General features: G+C 41.3%; 1 protein-coding gene across 2 annotated transcripts; it reads right to left on the bottom strand.

Moving 5' to 3' along the window:
- Window positions 1–678: 678 nt before the first annotated feature.
- On the bottom strand, window positions 679–7159 carry LOC132972048 (prothymosin alpha-A-like). 2 transcript variants are annotated; one of them, XM_061034936.1, is made up of 5 exons: window positions 6980–7159; window positions 4888–4956; window positions 4710–4791; window positions 3082–3162; window positions 679–1604 (listed from the first exon to the last, which is right to left on the bottom strand). In XM_061034936.1, the coding sequence occupies exons 1-5, from the start codon at window positions 7022–7024 to the stop codon at window positions 1564–1566; spliced, it is 318 nt and encodes a 105-aa protein (XP_060890919.1). In that variant the 5' UTR covers window positions 7025–7159; the 3' UTR covers window positions 679–1563. The 2 variants fall into 2 exon arrangements, with proteins under 2 accessions (XP_060890919.1, XP_060890918.1); XM_061034935.1 differs by having other exon boundaries at window positions 4710–4794; window positions 6980–7156.
- Window positions 7160–13834: the final 6675 nt, after the last annotated feature.

Here is a 13834-nt window from a genome sequence, read left to right as displayed (position 1 = left end):
GACATATCATCCTCCTTCTCCACCTTTTCAAACAGTCCCCTGTGGTCTAAATGAAACATCTGTGCTGTGCTTTGGTCAAAATATAACATGAATCAAGCACCAGAAGAGGTTTGTGACCCTGTATAAACCAGCTCTCTCAGAACGCTCCGTTTTGGTGTGTGTGTCTCTTTAAATGTAATGACCCCCCCCTCAGTTTTCCCGGTAGACATCACTCCTCTGCAGTGAGAATATTTTTTTACCAGAATCCCACTGTGACATCACAAGGAGAGCATATTTGAAACAGAGCATTTTTTCCCTGTATGCACCATGTCCATATGTCCAGTCTGTGTGACTAATATGAGTCCTCCAATCCGTGCGCTAGCTCGGTACACTTCCTTGGCCCTGGCACGCACGGTGTGGGACAACTGGGCCTAGTGTGAGTCTAAGACTCTTAGACTCTTCTCTTGTGTAGTCCCCTGGTGGTAGATACAAACCTCCATGTGATCTGCAGAGTCCCCTGTCACCTTTAAGAGAAAGCTTAAGACCCAGCTCTTCATAATGTTAGTGATGGGACTGATGTTCATGTTGGTGATGAGTCGTCAGCCTGCTGTTCAGTAACAACACTCACTGCTGAATGTATTGGATGGTTTAGTGGAAGAAAGTGAGAGTAATTATAAAACACATGCCCCCTCACTTCACTTAATGTTTTAAATAAACTTTATTGAAACTGTCAACCAGGACAAGTGCAACCCGACAATGTGAACATACTTTAAAAGCGAAGTATGAAGAGAGTCACCAAATGTTAAAGTTTGTGTTTTACAATCCCCAACAACATGGCAAAGTAACTATTTCAAGAAAAAGGAGAACATTTTGACTTTACAAACAACATCAAGAAGCTTTCGAGATGTATATTCCTGGCTATCAGATAAAGGAATTAATTCTGTTTTTTAGACTGTGGTCATGTGGCCAGTGGAAATCACATCTTTGCACTCCTCTTTGCTGATCACACAACACTGATAACTCATAATCTTTATACTGCAGGCAAAAAGACTCAAAACTAACACGTTTATTATAAAACAACAACAAATGGAATGACTGTCTTAACTAAACATTAAACTCTTGGCCGTTACAGGCAGACAATCGCAGACCGCATTGAATTCAAAATGTTTCTAATACACACTCGGCACTCTGAGAAATGCTAAGATAGTGTTACGCCCCATGTGGCTACAAGTCAGCGCCTCCATACTGTAGAATACTACATTGTAATAAAGAGGTCTTTGTGTCTATAGTATCTGCTAGGCTGGATGCTTGTGGTTGGTTCATAGAGAATAAGAACGGCTGATAATGAGTCTAGAGCTAAAAGTCTTCAAAGCACCACTTTATACCCAGAGATATTACTGTTGCAAAATGGCCGATCTCCTTACAGTATTTACAAAAATATAAAATGTAAATAAGATACAAACAAAATCTCTTTTTAAAAGTATTCTTGGTTAAGAAGGGAGGACTGAGGTGTTGAAGGTTTGCTGGAAAACTGCTTTTTCTCTTGATTGTAACCTCCTCCAAACTGAGCGGGCGCTGCAGACTCTACTTAGCTGTCTTCTGTTTCTTTGTTTCAACTTCATCCTGGAAATGTGGAAAAGAAGGGTGAGGAGTTAATTCTCAGGTAAATATTACCCAACATGTCATCTCACTCTTTATGGGTCTGGATTCTTTCTGATGTTAACATGAAGCATGTTGGGGCTTACCAAACAAACCTTTATAGTTATCAATCTTCATGGTTTATGAGATTTAGTATGAGAGGAATTACAAACTTTATTCTGAGGTTACTTTTAGAAATCTTGAAGTTTATATATAAAGTATTTTTATTTCAGTCAATAGAAGAAGTGTTTGCGTTTGCAACTTAGAGAGAAATTCATGTTTGTGTGTATTCTTGTCTGGCTGCACACGAAGAGGCGGCTGTGGCTCTAAGGTAGAGTCGTCGTCTCTCAACAGGCAGCTCCTGCAGCAACATGTCCGATGTGTCCTTGGGAAAGACACTTAACCCCAAGTTGCTCCCGCTGCTTCATTGGCGGCGTATGAATGTGTTCGAATGGGATGAGTTACTTCTGATGGTCTCATACACAGCAGCCTCTACCATCAGTGTGTGAATGTGTAGTTGTGACCTGCAAGCCCTATACAAGCTCAAGCCCCTTAACCATTAACATGGGAGACGTTCTGCAAGGATTTCTAAAGTAAAGCCTCCAGTGATTTATAAAGAGCAGGAGGGAGCAGGCACTGGTAGGTATACAGATGGGATTGTTCAAGGTCTGTGTGCAGTCACAAGTCAATGATAATGGTTTAGCCCAACCCACTAGATAATAAACACTAAAGGTAAACTCTTGCACGTACCATAATGTCAATATTAGGAATAGCAGGCAAAGACAGGAAGCAGCCTACCTACAAGAACGCCTTCAGGGAGACGGAAACAGCTCAACCTAGGCTACATAGTACAACAAGGCATATGGGCTGGGCTGAGGCCCTGTTCTCCCTACTGCAAGTCAGTGAGCTCTTAAACTCAGTGGTGTAGTGGTGCCTGAAGAGAGTATACTCTGAATGTGTGGTCGTCCAGCAGAGCATCCTCTGATAGAAACAGGGACATGTAAGATGACTCTTAGAGACAGGGGAGGCTCATCCCTGCACCATCAATGTAGCATCAACGCTTTTTGTGTTGATACAATATTCCAACTTTCCAAACTGAAATCACATGAACACACTGAAGTCAGGAGAACATTTGTGTCTGTTCTGACTGTGATTCAATAATATTCTTCATGTAGTGTTTGGAGAACATTTCTCTGTTTCCTCCTCAGCTTGAGAAACTCTTCACCCTCCTCCTAACAGTTCTACACCTGAGGAGCACTCTTAAGGGCTAAGACACTTTGTGAATAACTTTCATATCTACAAGGATCTAGTCTGAACTTAGAGGAGAAATTCATAGAAAACGTCCTGATTCTAAGAATTTTGTCGCTAAGAGCACCTCTTAGTACTTAGGAGTGAATACGGCCCCTGATCTTTTGTCACTGCTCTTTCTATAACTGAAAACATGTTACATATTCCTCACCTCTTCTTCATCATCATCATCATCCTCAGCTGCTCTCTTCCCTCTTGGTCCTTCAAGGTCGTATTCTTCGTCATCCTCCTCGTCACCTAAATACACACAGATGATCACAACATGTTGGACTGACACAATGAAATACACATCCTGTCACATCTCTGTGAGGGTCAGAGGTCATGTGATTATACTGTTGCTAGGTTGAGGTAGGTCACCCACTACTCAACACGTTCTGGTATTGTTCACCTGAGAGAGACTTGAACATGACTGTAAAATGTGTGTCACAGTGAACTATAGGCCAGCCCTCTGCTGTGCTGCCTATACTCAGGGGATTTCCCATGATGCACCAAACTTCTCTCTTCCATTCTCATCCAGTTTCTATAACTACTATAATGACTAATGAGTTTAGAATACTTTCATTCACTTGTTGTGTAACAGGCTGACCTGTCTGACCCCCCAGAGGCTGGTACAGCTGAACGTCTGCCTGTTAAAACCTTTTGTGTTTCACACTGTTGTCAGAGAATTTCTCAAAGTGGGAACTGTTGGGTCTGTGTAAATAATATCATTAAGAGTACACTCTAGACATGAATTACTTAAAAATATGATAACATGATACTCAGCAGCCTCTACCATCAGTGTGTGAATGTGTATGAATGGATGAGTTAATACTGATGGACTCTTTACTCAGCAGCCTCTACCATCAGTGTGTGAATGTGTAGGTGTGACATGCGGTGTAAAAGAGCTTTGAGTAGTCAGAAGACTAGAACAGAAAAAAACAAGCTCAAGTCTATTTACCATTTATCAGAAAAACATGGGCCATTAAACAAAAAGAAAAGTCTGAACAGGATGTTTCCTTATACCTGACTGTGAAAGTATATTTCCAAACAATGCTTATGTTAAACTTCCAAAATAACAACTAAATTCAAACTGATTTATGTGAGCTGACATGCGTATGGGTATTACTCTTTAAGTGTACTTGTGACAGTGCTGTTTGAAGTACATAATAAGTTTCACAGTTTGTCCACCAGGTGGCAGGCCTAACCTTTATTAGATCAACATGGACTCCAGCAGCTGGGTCCAAAGCTCTCTTTTTCAAAGCACTATCTTGTTCACAATCTGACTTTCAACTTGGAACTGGAGATCGGAGTCAGAGTTGAGATGATACAAAGTCTGGCTCTATAAAAACTGGTATCTGCATATGAACACATGTAAATCTAGAGATTGAGAGAGGGCTATAGCTTCTTTTAACTAGGAACCAGTACTAATTCTGTGAACAATGGGATGGTTTAAAAAACTTGTAAAGCCTGTACTGATTCCTGTTATAGATGAGCACGATGGTCAATCTGTATTTGTGATAGCACATAACAAATGAAAACCCAAGACACTTCAGAAACAGAGCAGGAGGTCTACACTACTCTGTTATGTTAAGACTAATCCACCATGAGCAAAGCACTTGATGATAGAGGAAAACAATATTTAAACTGTAAATACTCCTCAGATTACATTAGTTTGAAGGATGCTCTTCAACTCTTCATGTGCCAAACTGCAGATATAAATCCAAACACTTCAACTCTGGTCAGTTGTGTTATTGACCCTTGACCTTTCATTTTTCATTCCACTATGTTAACCTGTATACACCTACCCTCTCCATCCTCTTCCTCATCATCTCCAACGTCGTCTTCATCCTCCTCTACCTCGTTCTCCTGCTCGCCGTTCTCCTCGTCCTTCTGGGAAGAAAGAGTTCAGTTGAGTCCCAGAAGACAGACGAGGAACATTTATGTTGTACAAGCTGGGGGAGGAACAAGATAAGCTCTTCTTACAGTTTTGCCATTGGCAGCTGCATCATCGCCGTTCTCCTTCTCTCCAAGCTGTTTCTTCTCCTTTAGCTCCTGAAAAAGAACATGTTCTTAGAATCACACCTGACACTCCATGACTTCTGGTAGTCTAAGGACAAAAGAAAGGATGACGGCTAAATGACTGTTTAAAATGATTTTGAGTTTTGTCTGGTCAGAATACGTCTTAGTCCTGTGGAGGGACCTGGGGTGCATTCAGCTTCTGTTTACAGCACATCAACTTCACATGACTTATGCCCAAAGCAGGACATGCTGAAAACAAATTTGTGTTTTTTTTTCATATTATTCTTAAAAGCAGATGAATAATTTGTTACCCATAATTCAATAAGTAACTATTATTGACTTTATTTACATGGTCCCTTGTTAAAGATTGAGGACATTTCTATGATGACTCAGAGAAGCATTTGCCACACTGTGAGATGGAGAATAGGCCTAGGATTAAGATGTGATAAATGACCACGTGAAATGATACGATGGCCTACTTGAAATCAAGAGAATATCATTTCCATGCATTACTCGATATACCAAACAACAACACAAATAGTTTGTGTTTCCTGTATAATCTCCACATCTTTAAAGTATACAATCTGGGGCAGAAGATAGTGCTAGGGTTCCCCTCCACCCTCCTCACTATTGCTAAGCTTGGCGGCAAGTTGCTTTAACACAGACAGGTGGAGCTCTGCGGCTCAGACATCCTATTGGTCAGTTCCCTCTAAGTCCCTCCCACCTCCTCCTGTCTGGCTAACATCTAACATCCTCGGTCACTGCTTTAATTTGTTAAGAGCAAGCCTGCTAAGGAAACAGTACAAGGACAGAAGTCCCTGCAGGACAGCAGCTGATTTCTCCCGATCACTTTATCAAAGTAGTTCCCAGAGCAAGTAGAAAAAACACTATGTTTCTCTCTGGTAGCCTGCACACCTTCACAACATCTGAAAGAATGTAGTCACTGTTGATTACCTTGGCACACAGCAATAGAACTATAGGCCTGCATAAGCTCGTTATGGATGAACCTTCATGTCACATGTCGGGGTAGTAGACACTATCTCTCTAGTGATGTATGTGACAGACATCCTGCCCTTATTTTGCAAAGCAGTCTGTTTCCCTCGCGCCCTCAGGCGGCGTGCAGAAAAACCCAACGCAGCACGCGCGACTCAATAACACGGGCACGAGCCTGCGACCGGCCAGAGGACAGCACTGTTTTATACTGGATCTAAATAAACCTATAACTTTACTTTGATCTTAATGAGTAGAATACTTTAAATAAACACAGAAACAAATCCACCAGAACCCCCAAATAGAAGATGGGGACGAAACCTCGATACATAAACAATAGAGAAACTGAATAAAGAGGTGGGGAGCCTCCCTCAATAATGAACACATTAAAATCAAACAGCCGGAGCTCCAATGAATAAAGATTATGGTTGAGTGACGTCACAGATTGGAGTTACAGCCTAATGAGCCTAAGCTGGATAGTGATGTTATTAAAGGTTGCTCACGTCGCTTTACTGTCACCTCTGTGAGCACGAGCGTGTCCTCCACACAAACTCACTCAAACTCACTTCAGATTTATGAAGACTCAATATTCACACAGCCAAAAGTCAATCACACGGTGCTCAAACAAACACAAGGTATCGGTAACAGAGTACCAGAGTAACACATGCGTAACTTCAGTTCAACTGGAGAATCTCTGTGCGCGTTTGGCAACAGATTGACTCGAGCAACCCTCAACACGAGCAAAGCAACTCAGTCCCTAAATGTGTAAAATTGCAGCCAGGCTTGCAATAGCCTCATTTCCTCATGAGTCCCCGTTGACTTCAGTCTGAAGGAGGAGGAACACGAAGCTGACTGATACCATAACGAGCTTCATCTCCATCCATTCAGGTCGATAGACACTTTAATGAAGAACAGAACCTCCACACATTACTGTCACAAACAAGCCTTATGTCATGTTATCACACGGATACTCTCTTTTTATATTCACTCTTATTCAAATACACTAATTCGTGTAACAGTGTTGAAAAGAGGCAGGATTTTTTGTCTCCTTCTCTTGTCACCTTACCTTAGCACTCAGTTCTCCGCTGCTTTCCACTTTACTGTCCGCCATGATAGTTCAACACAAAGAAATGTATATCCAGTGAGAATACTGCGGGATGTGAGAAAGAAAGATATAGAAGTCTCCTAGTAGATGATGTCCAAGTCCTGCCAGCGGCGCGTACATTCTGTGGAGCTCGGCTCTTTATAGGCCAGTGGGAGGAGGCTGGTATCTGAACGTACACGCTGATTGGTCGATTACCTTTGAAACTATATCTGTCTGCAATTGGCCAAAGGGAAACAATAGGCATCTCTCCCGTGTGTGCCTCTACTTCGATCTGGAGCAAATCTTAGGTATAAATAAGTTATTTCTCACACACACACACACACTGTCATCTCATCAGGTCTTTAACATTGGCCATATTCTCACACTGTTAACTATGAATTCAGCCTTAATGACTCTTAATGAACTGAAACTCCGTCACTTCATTATTTCTTTTCTTTTCAGTAAAAACGTGTAATTATTACCGACCCGTGTAACAATTGGCAACAGCCCTGCATTTTGCTTCTCTGCTTCTTTTAAGCAAGGCAGGAAATACTCAGAATGGCACACAGTTCAGACGAGACGGAAAAGATGTTGATGTGGAATCACAGCTGCTTAAAAACCAATTGGGCCTAATTTTGGAAACATAAAAAATATCTGTATCTGTGAGAAAGAAAACATTACATTTTGAGTTGTGTTTCTTCTATTAACAGATAACATTCATCATCTTTAATGTATCCTAACATAAAACATGTACAAGGTAAATACTTCCAAACATGTGTTAACTAGTTCATCTTCCTCCTCCATCTTTAATCACTGTACTGCCCTGACTAGTTTGAAGAAAAGAGAAAAAGAAAAAGTCAGACAGACAGATGGAGTGAGAAGATAAGTGATTAAGTATATTATTATTTATTCAACCACAGATGGGCTACACACTGCTCTATAGCAGCCACTCTGCTTTTTCTTCATTACAACATAATGGCATCAAAGTGCCAACCACTGGGCTCTTTCTATTCCAGTTCTGTGTCTCCATCAGCAGAAGAACATTTGAATGGAATTACTGGTTTATGTTCCACCATCATCTAGTCAAATAGTTTATTATTTAAATGTTTATTTGTCTTCATTGGTCTCACTGCTCTGGATTATTCTTTGTCTGCTGGTGTCATATTTATGAGCCAACAGCAAGGAGCACTAGATTTCAAATGAGATACCTTAACAGAGGGGGGGTCAGAGAAGAGGGAGCGAGCGAGCGCCGAGATGGATGGGGTGGGGAGAAAGAGCTAAGCAGAGAGGGAGGAGGAGTGTAGGGTGTGTGTGAGAGAGAGAGAGAGAGAAGGGAGGGAAGGGGTGAGGAAATGAAAGGAGAGTCAGGTGGGATGGGTCGGAAAGGAAATGGAGAAGATGAGCTTGGAGGTCATGATGTAGGTGGAAGTGTAGTGACAGAAATTCAAATCATCACGTGTTCAAGATGATGTTCAGAAAAAACGATCCCGACACATCAGGCTCCGACATGAACTGATGGAAGCCCACTGGCTTACTGGTTTTAATTTGCATTAAGCGTCGTGTTTACGTCATTAGTAGCCTATAGACAGTCGGCCTGGAAGTAAAACATGCTACTCTTTAATGATCAGCATGAAAGCTTCATACCTTCTGTGTTTATTACTTTTTGTCTGGATCGTTACAGCAGCTCAAATAAAAATACAAACGTTCATCGGGGAGATTCTAATAAGAACACAGAGCTGTCACTTTTCGTCCCTCACCAACATGGCGGCCCGCAGAGTCCGTATGGCGTCGAGATTGTTGAACCTGTCTTCTGATTGGCTGGTTAACAGGAGTGAAGGTAATGCTGACGCTTTGCGCCCAGTGATAGGCTGATGAGGCTGTCAATCATCAGAAGCAGGGCTGGGTTATCTGATGTACTGCGGGTGTATCCTACTTTTGTCCTCCCAGCTCTGTCTCTACAACACACATCTAAATCAAACATGCAATCTTCATCCAGCAAGGAGATGTGTGGAGTGTAAGCACCACTTCCTGTTAGATGAGAGGAGAGGTCTTCACCAAGGAGCCCTGTGAACATCTCAGTGCTGCAGCTCTCCTCAGAGAATGAACAGAGAATATAGGATGACCTCTGGAGAATAGACTGGACAAAAGGCAAACCCAAATTCTGTCCACAAGAAAGTGCACTTTTGTATCTTTGTAAGTGAATAAAAAAACAACATATGCATCAACGTTTATTGAGAATGTGTGTATCCAAACTTGTGTCAGGATAGCATGATGTAGATCATTAAGGCTGGGTGGTTTTCTTTTGGAAAAACAAGGAGTGATTTTGGATTATTCTCTGACAGAAACTTTTATCTCAGTGAGGAGGCGGGGTTTACCCCGTTGCTAGGTATGACACATTTCTTCAGAAGCTGTGATTGGCTGATCCCAAAAAATTTAGAAAAACGTCAATCATAGAAAAAACTAGTCAGACATTGTGTAATTGTTAACACTATGAAAATAGCATCTGTGTGATGATTTGTAAGATGTACTTATTTTGTCTGTTCTGCTTCCTCATGTCGTGTTTGGAGAACATTTCTGTGTTTCCTCCTCAGTTTGAGAAACTCTTCATCCTGTTAAAAGTCCTCCTCACAGTTCTACACCTGAGGAGCTCTCTTAAGGGCTAAGACACTTTGTGAATAACTTTCATATCTACAAGGATCGTGTCCTAACTTTGAGGGGAATTTTTTGGAAACCTGATTTTAAGAGTTTTCTTAGAATTTTCTGGCTACGAGCCAGTAGTACTTAGGAGCTTTGTGAATACGGCTCCAGGACTTCCTGTATGTCCCTGTTTCTGTCCTCTTCCATACAGATAAATGTCCCATTAAGGAGAGACCTGCGTGTTTAGGTTGAGATATTTGGCCAAACAAATGAAACACTTCTCATCATAGCTGTCACGTTTCATTAGCATGACATTGGTCTCATCCACGTTGAAACAGGCTCAATAGAGCTTCTGGACTCCATTAAATATTTGAGAAGATTTGTGAAGAAGAAAAAATGTGACCAAAGCTGTGTGAGTTTTCACCTGAATCAACTTCTGACAACTCTCTTCTTACTGCACATAATGCCCAGTTTCATACACAGTGGGGGGCAGCAGGGGGCAGCATTGAACTTTGATTGGACAGACTATGTATTTGGAAATGATGTTTTTAAGGAATGCATGTACTGCTTGAGGTTGATGTAGTAATTAAGTAATCAGTGCATTTCTCTTATGATTTGACTAATGGAAGTCTTCACCCGTTTCCCCGTTCGGGGTCGCGGGGGGCTGGGGCTGACCCCAGCTGTCACTGTTCGAGAGGCGGGTCACACCCTGGACTGTTTACCAGCCAATCACAGAGCTGACACATATAGAGACAGACAACCAGACACACTCACATTCACACCTACAGACAATAGAGTCTCCAGTTAATCTAACGAGCATGTCTTTAGACTGTGGGAGGAAGATGGAGTACCAGGAGAGAACCCACACATGAAGAGAACATGTAGACTCCACACAGAGAGACTCCTGACAGACGGGGATTCAAACCAGGAACCTCCTCACAGCGCTAACTACTGAGCCACTGTGCAGCCCAGTAATGGATTTCAAATATTATTCCTAAATTTCAACTTTCATTCTTACACATTTATTTCTTATTTTGAGTCTCTGCATGCTACAGTTTGGCATCGTCACATCAAGCATACTGAAAGATTGTCATCAGATGGTTCAGAATGTTTTCTTTTCCAGATCACTGTGGCCCAGCAGATCCTCTGTGACAATCATGTCCTCCGTTAGATCAAATGAAACTACTGGAACAGGAACATCACTTTCTTAAAGCAACAGTACTCGGCTGCAACTACTTTTCAATTGCTTTCCATCCTACTTAAACGTATCTGTAATATCATAGCCCTGTTATAATAAGTGTCCACTGTAACGCTCTATCATGGAGGATACAAATATATCATAAAACATTTAGTTTCACACACAAGTGTGTCTTAGGTTTGAGATGACGTGACCACCTTATCTGACTTTCCAAACAAAAGGATTGTAAAGTGACTTTGGCCTCACCTCTTAGGCGACTGGGCCTGTGCCCAGTAAACCTGTTTGGTAATCCAACCCTTGAGACAATGGACGTATATGAAGAGCACCATGTTTGTAGACTACCAGTATAACTGTATCAACCACCATTAAGCTTAAAAAGCCTTAAAGACCAGTTCAAGACAAAGAGTGACACTGGCCTGCTCCATCATTAAGTCTTATTCTAACTGCTTTGACTGAGTTAGTCTGCATTGACCACATATGTTTGAATGTTGTTGGAGCAGTTCTTTCCATTGTATAAAGTCGATACAACGTCCATGAAGTGACCGAGAGGTTCTGAAGGCTGTGCTGCTGAGCACGAGGTAAACCTAACAGGATCCTATATACAGATTGGAGAAACTAATGCACAGCACCAAAGGAACACTCAGTTGGAACCTGTCTTAGGTTTTGTGAAAAATAAATAATTTTGTTTTGTTGTGAAATTGAAAACCTGTTGGTCATGTGACTGTAAACTTGAATCACACTGGTTTCATATTTGTGACACTTCCTCCTCCTCCTGCTGTCTGATCTCTTTCTAATCCTTCCCTCTTTCTCTGCCTCCTTTGCTCTTCTGATAACAAAGCCGCTCTCCCTCCTCCTCCTCCTCCATCATGGCAGGCTGCAGGTGCTGTTTGAAATGGCGGGGGGAGAGAGGAGGAGAAAAGCAGCTCTGCAGAGCAGCTGCACAGAAAACCCCGAGTGGAGCAGCACTGCAAAGTGGAACTGGATCCTACAATTCTACAACAATTCACTTAGCAGACTTTTTTATCCAAAGCGACGTACATCAGAGAGTAAGAACAACACAAGCAAGGATCTAGAAAAAAGGGAACAATGTCAGTAAGAGCAAACGATCAGCTTTGAGTCCGATTGGACACACAGGTGCTGACAGGAAGTGACCAGAGAGGCTGACAGGAAGTGACCAGAGGGGCTGACAGGAAGTGACCAGAGGCAAAGCACAACATTGAGGGCAGTTCTTGAGAGCTCTAATCAGTATAGAAACCATCTTATAAGTCATTGTTATCAAACAAAAACCATCGTCATTACCATCATCATCATCAATAATATGGAGACCATCATCATTAAGTTAGTAGGTATTCATGAAAGAGCTGGGTCTTTAGCTTTTTCTTAAAGGTTAAAGGCTTAAAATTTGGAGGTTCGTTCCACCACCGGGGGAGACAGAGGAGAAGAGTCTAGTGTGCGTCTTAAATGGTAAATGGACTTGAGCTTATATAGCACTTTTCTAGTCACCTACACATTCACACACTGATGGTAGAGGCTGCTGCGTAAAGAGTCCATCAGTATTAACTCATCCATTCACACACTGATGTTTCATGTACGTCTGTGGCATCCTGTACTTCTCACCTTTATGTGTGAAGAACAGGATTTATGCGTCACTTTTCTGCAAACGGACAAACGTAATTTATTCTTCTAGTGATTGCTTATATTAGCAAGGATTAAGCAACTAATAAATATGTGGCATAACTGAGGTCTTGCCAAGCTAAGGCGTTGAAAGTGATCGTGGCACTGTGTGTTTGAAAATAATAAATATTTAGATGTTGAACTGAGGGAAAGCTAAACTCTGAAAACATAACTACTGTTCCACTTACCTGTATTATTGTTGTATCAAAGGGTATTCAGAGTGAATGATGTTAATACTATTAAACTCAGCTTGGTCAGTAGAGGGCGCTCTAAGCTTTACACTTGACTGAGCAGCAGTAGCTTACGACAGGAAAGCAGAAGTAGTAGTCAGTACGTGATGAGTCTCAGGCCGTATCCGAATTGGCAAGTACATACTCAATCTGTCAGTAGGCAGTATGCAGTACGTACTATCCGTGCTGTATACTGTTAGTATCTACTATTTAGTATGCACACAATAGGCAGATATTTGTTCCTACTTCTTCTGATTCATTCAGTATGGAAGTGACGTCATTTACGTTACCCGAACTGGCCGCATCCACCCGTTTAAAAAAAAAAAAAAATTTGTTTAGCTTTATTCAAGAAGAGTAATGCTCATATACAGTCAGGTAAACAAAAACAATATCACAATGTAAATCAAGTAAAAGATTAAATAACTAAATAACATACAGTACATAAAGGAAAGATCAAATGAAAGACAGAAATATACAGAATATAAAATAAACCAATAAAGACACATTTAAATATGAAATCATTATTTAAACAGAGGGGGAAGGTTTTATAATAATGCAGACATTTGTTATATTTTCTGTTGTTAATTTAAAGTAGTGATTTCAGTCTGGACTTTAACTCTAGATTAAAAATTGATTCAATTAATCCATACTCGTTTGTTTTCCCCACGAAAGTTCAGTCTACTGAAACTCCATACTGAATAGTACGTACTGCCTACTGAACTGTGACAATTCGGAAAGGGCCTCAGTGTGCACGCTACAGAGAGCTCCTGATCTGAAACTGTGGCCCTTTCCGAATATCCACAGTTCAGTATGCAGTACTTTTCAGTATGGAGTTTCAGTAGACTGAACCCTCGTGGTCATTCAGTATGCATTTTTTGGGTCCGCCTCAGTATACTGAACATTTCAGTATGGATACTAACTTCCGGGTTTTATGCAGTATGGATCGGATGCGTGCTTTCAGGAAATGAGTTGCATTTGAACTCCCACAATGCTGTGCAAAATTAAATGTAAAACGTCACTTCACGTGCTCCTCCAAATCAAAACAAACGAGTATGGATTAATTGAATCAATTTTTAATCTAGAGTTAAAGTCCAGACT

Source organism: Labrus mixtus, chromosome 3, assembly GCF_963584025.1.
Source record: "Labrus mixtus chromosome 3, fLabMix1.1, whole genome shotgun sequence".
Taxonomy (NCBI): Eukaryota; Metazoa; Chordata; class Actinopteri; order Labriformes; family Labridae; genus Labrus; species Labrus mixtus.
The sequence above is the reverse complement of the archived record's forward strand: the minus strand, read 5'-3'. Positions and strand labels throughout refer to the sequence as shown.

Excerpts from the sequence above, each read along its gene's own strand:
- LOC132972048 (XM_061034935.1), bottom strand. The coding sequence starts at position 7,024 with ATGGCGGACAGTAAAGTGGAAAGCAGCGGAGAACTGAGTGCTAAG. Across the intron at positions 4,957-6,979 it reads GCGGAGAACTGAGTGCTAAG|GAGCTAAAGGAGAAGAAACA; the intron begins GTAAGGTGACAA and ends GTTCTTTTTCAG. Across the intron at positions 4,795-4,887 it reads CAGCTGCCAATGGCAAAACT|AAGGACGAGGAGAACGGCGA; the intron begins GTAAGAAGAGCT and ends CTTTCTTCCCAG.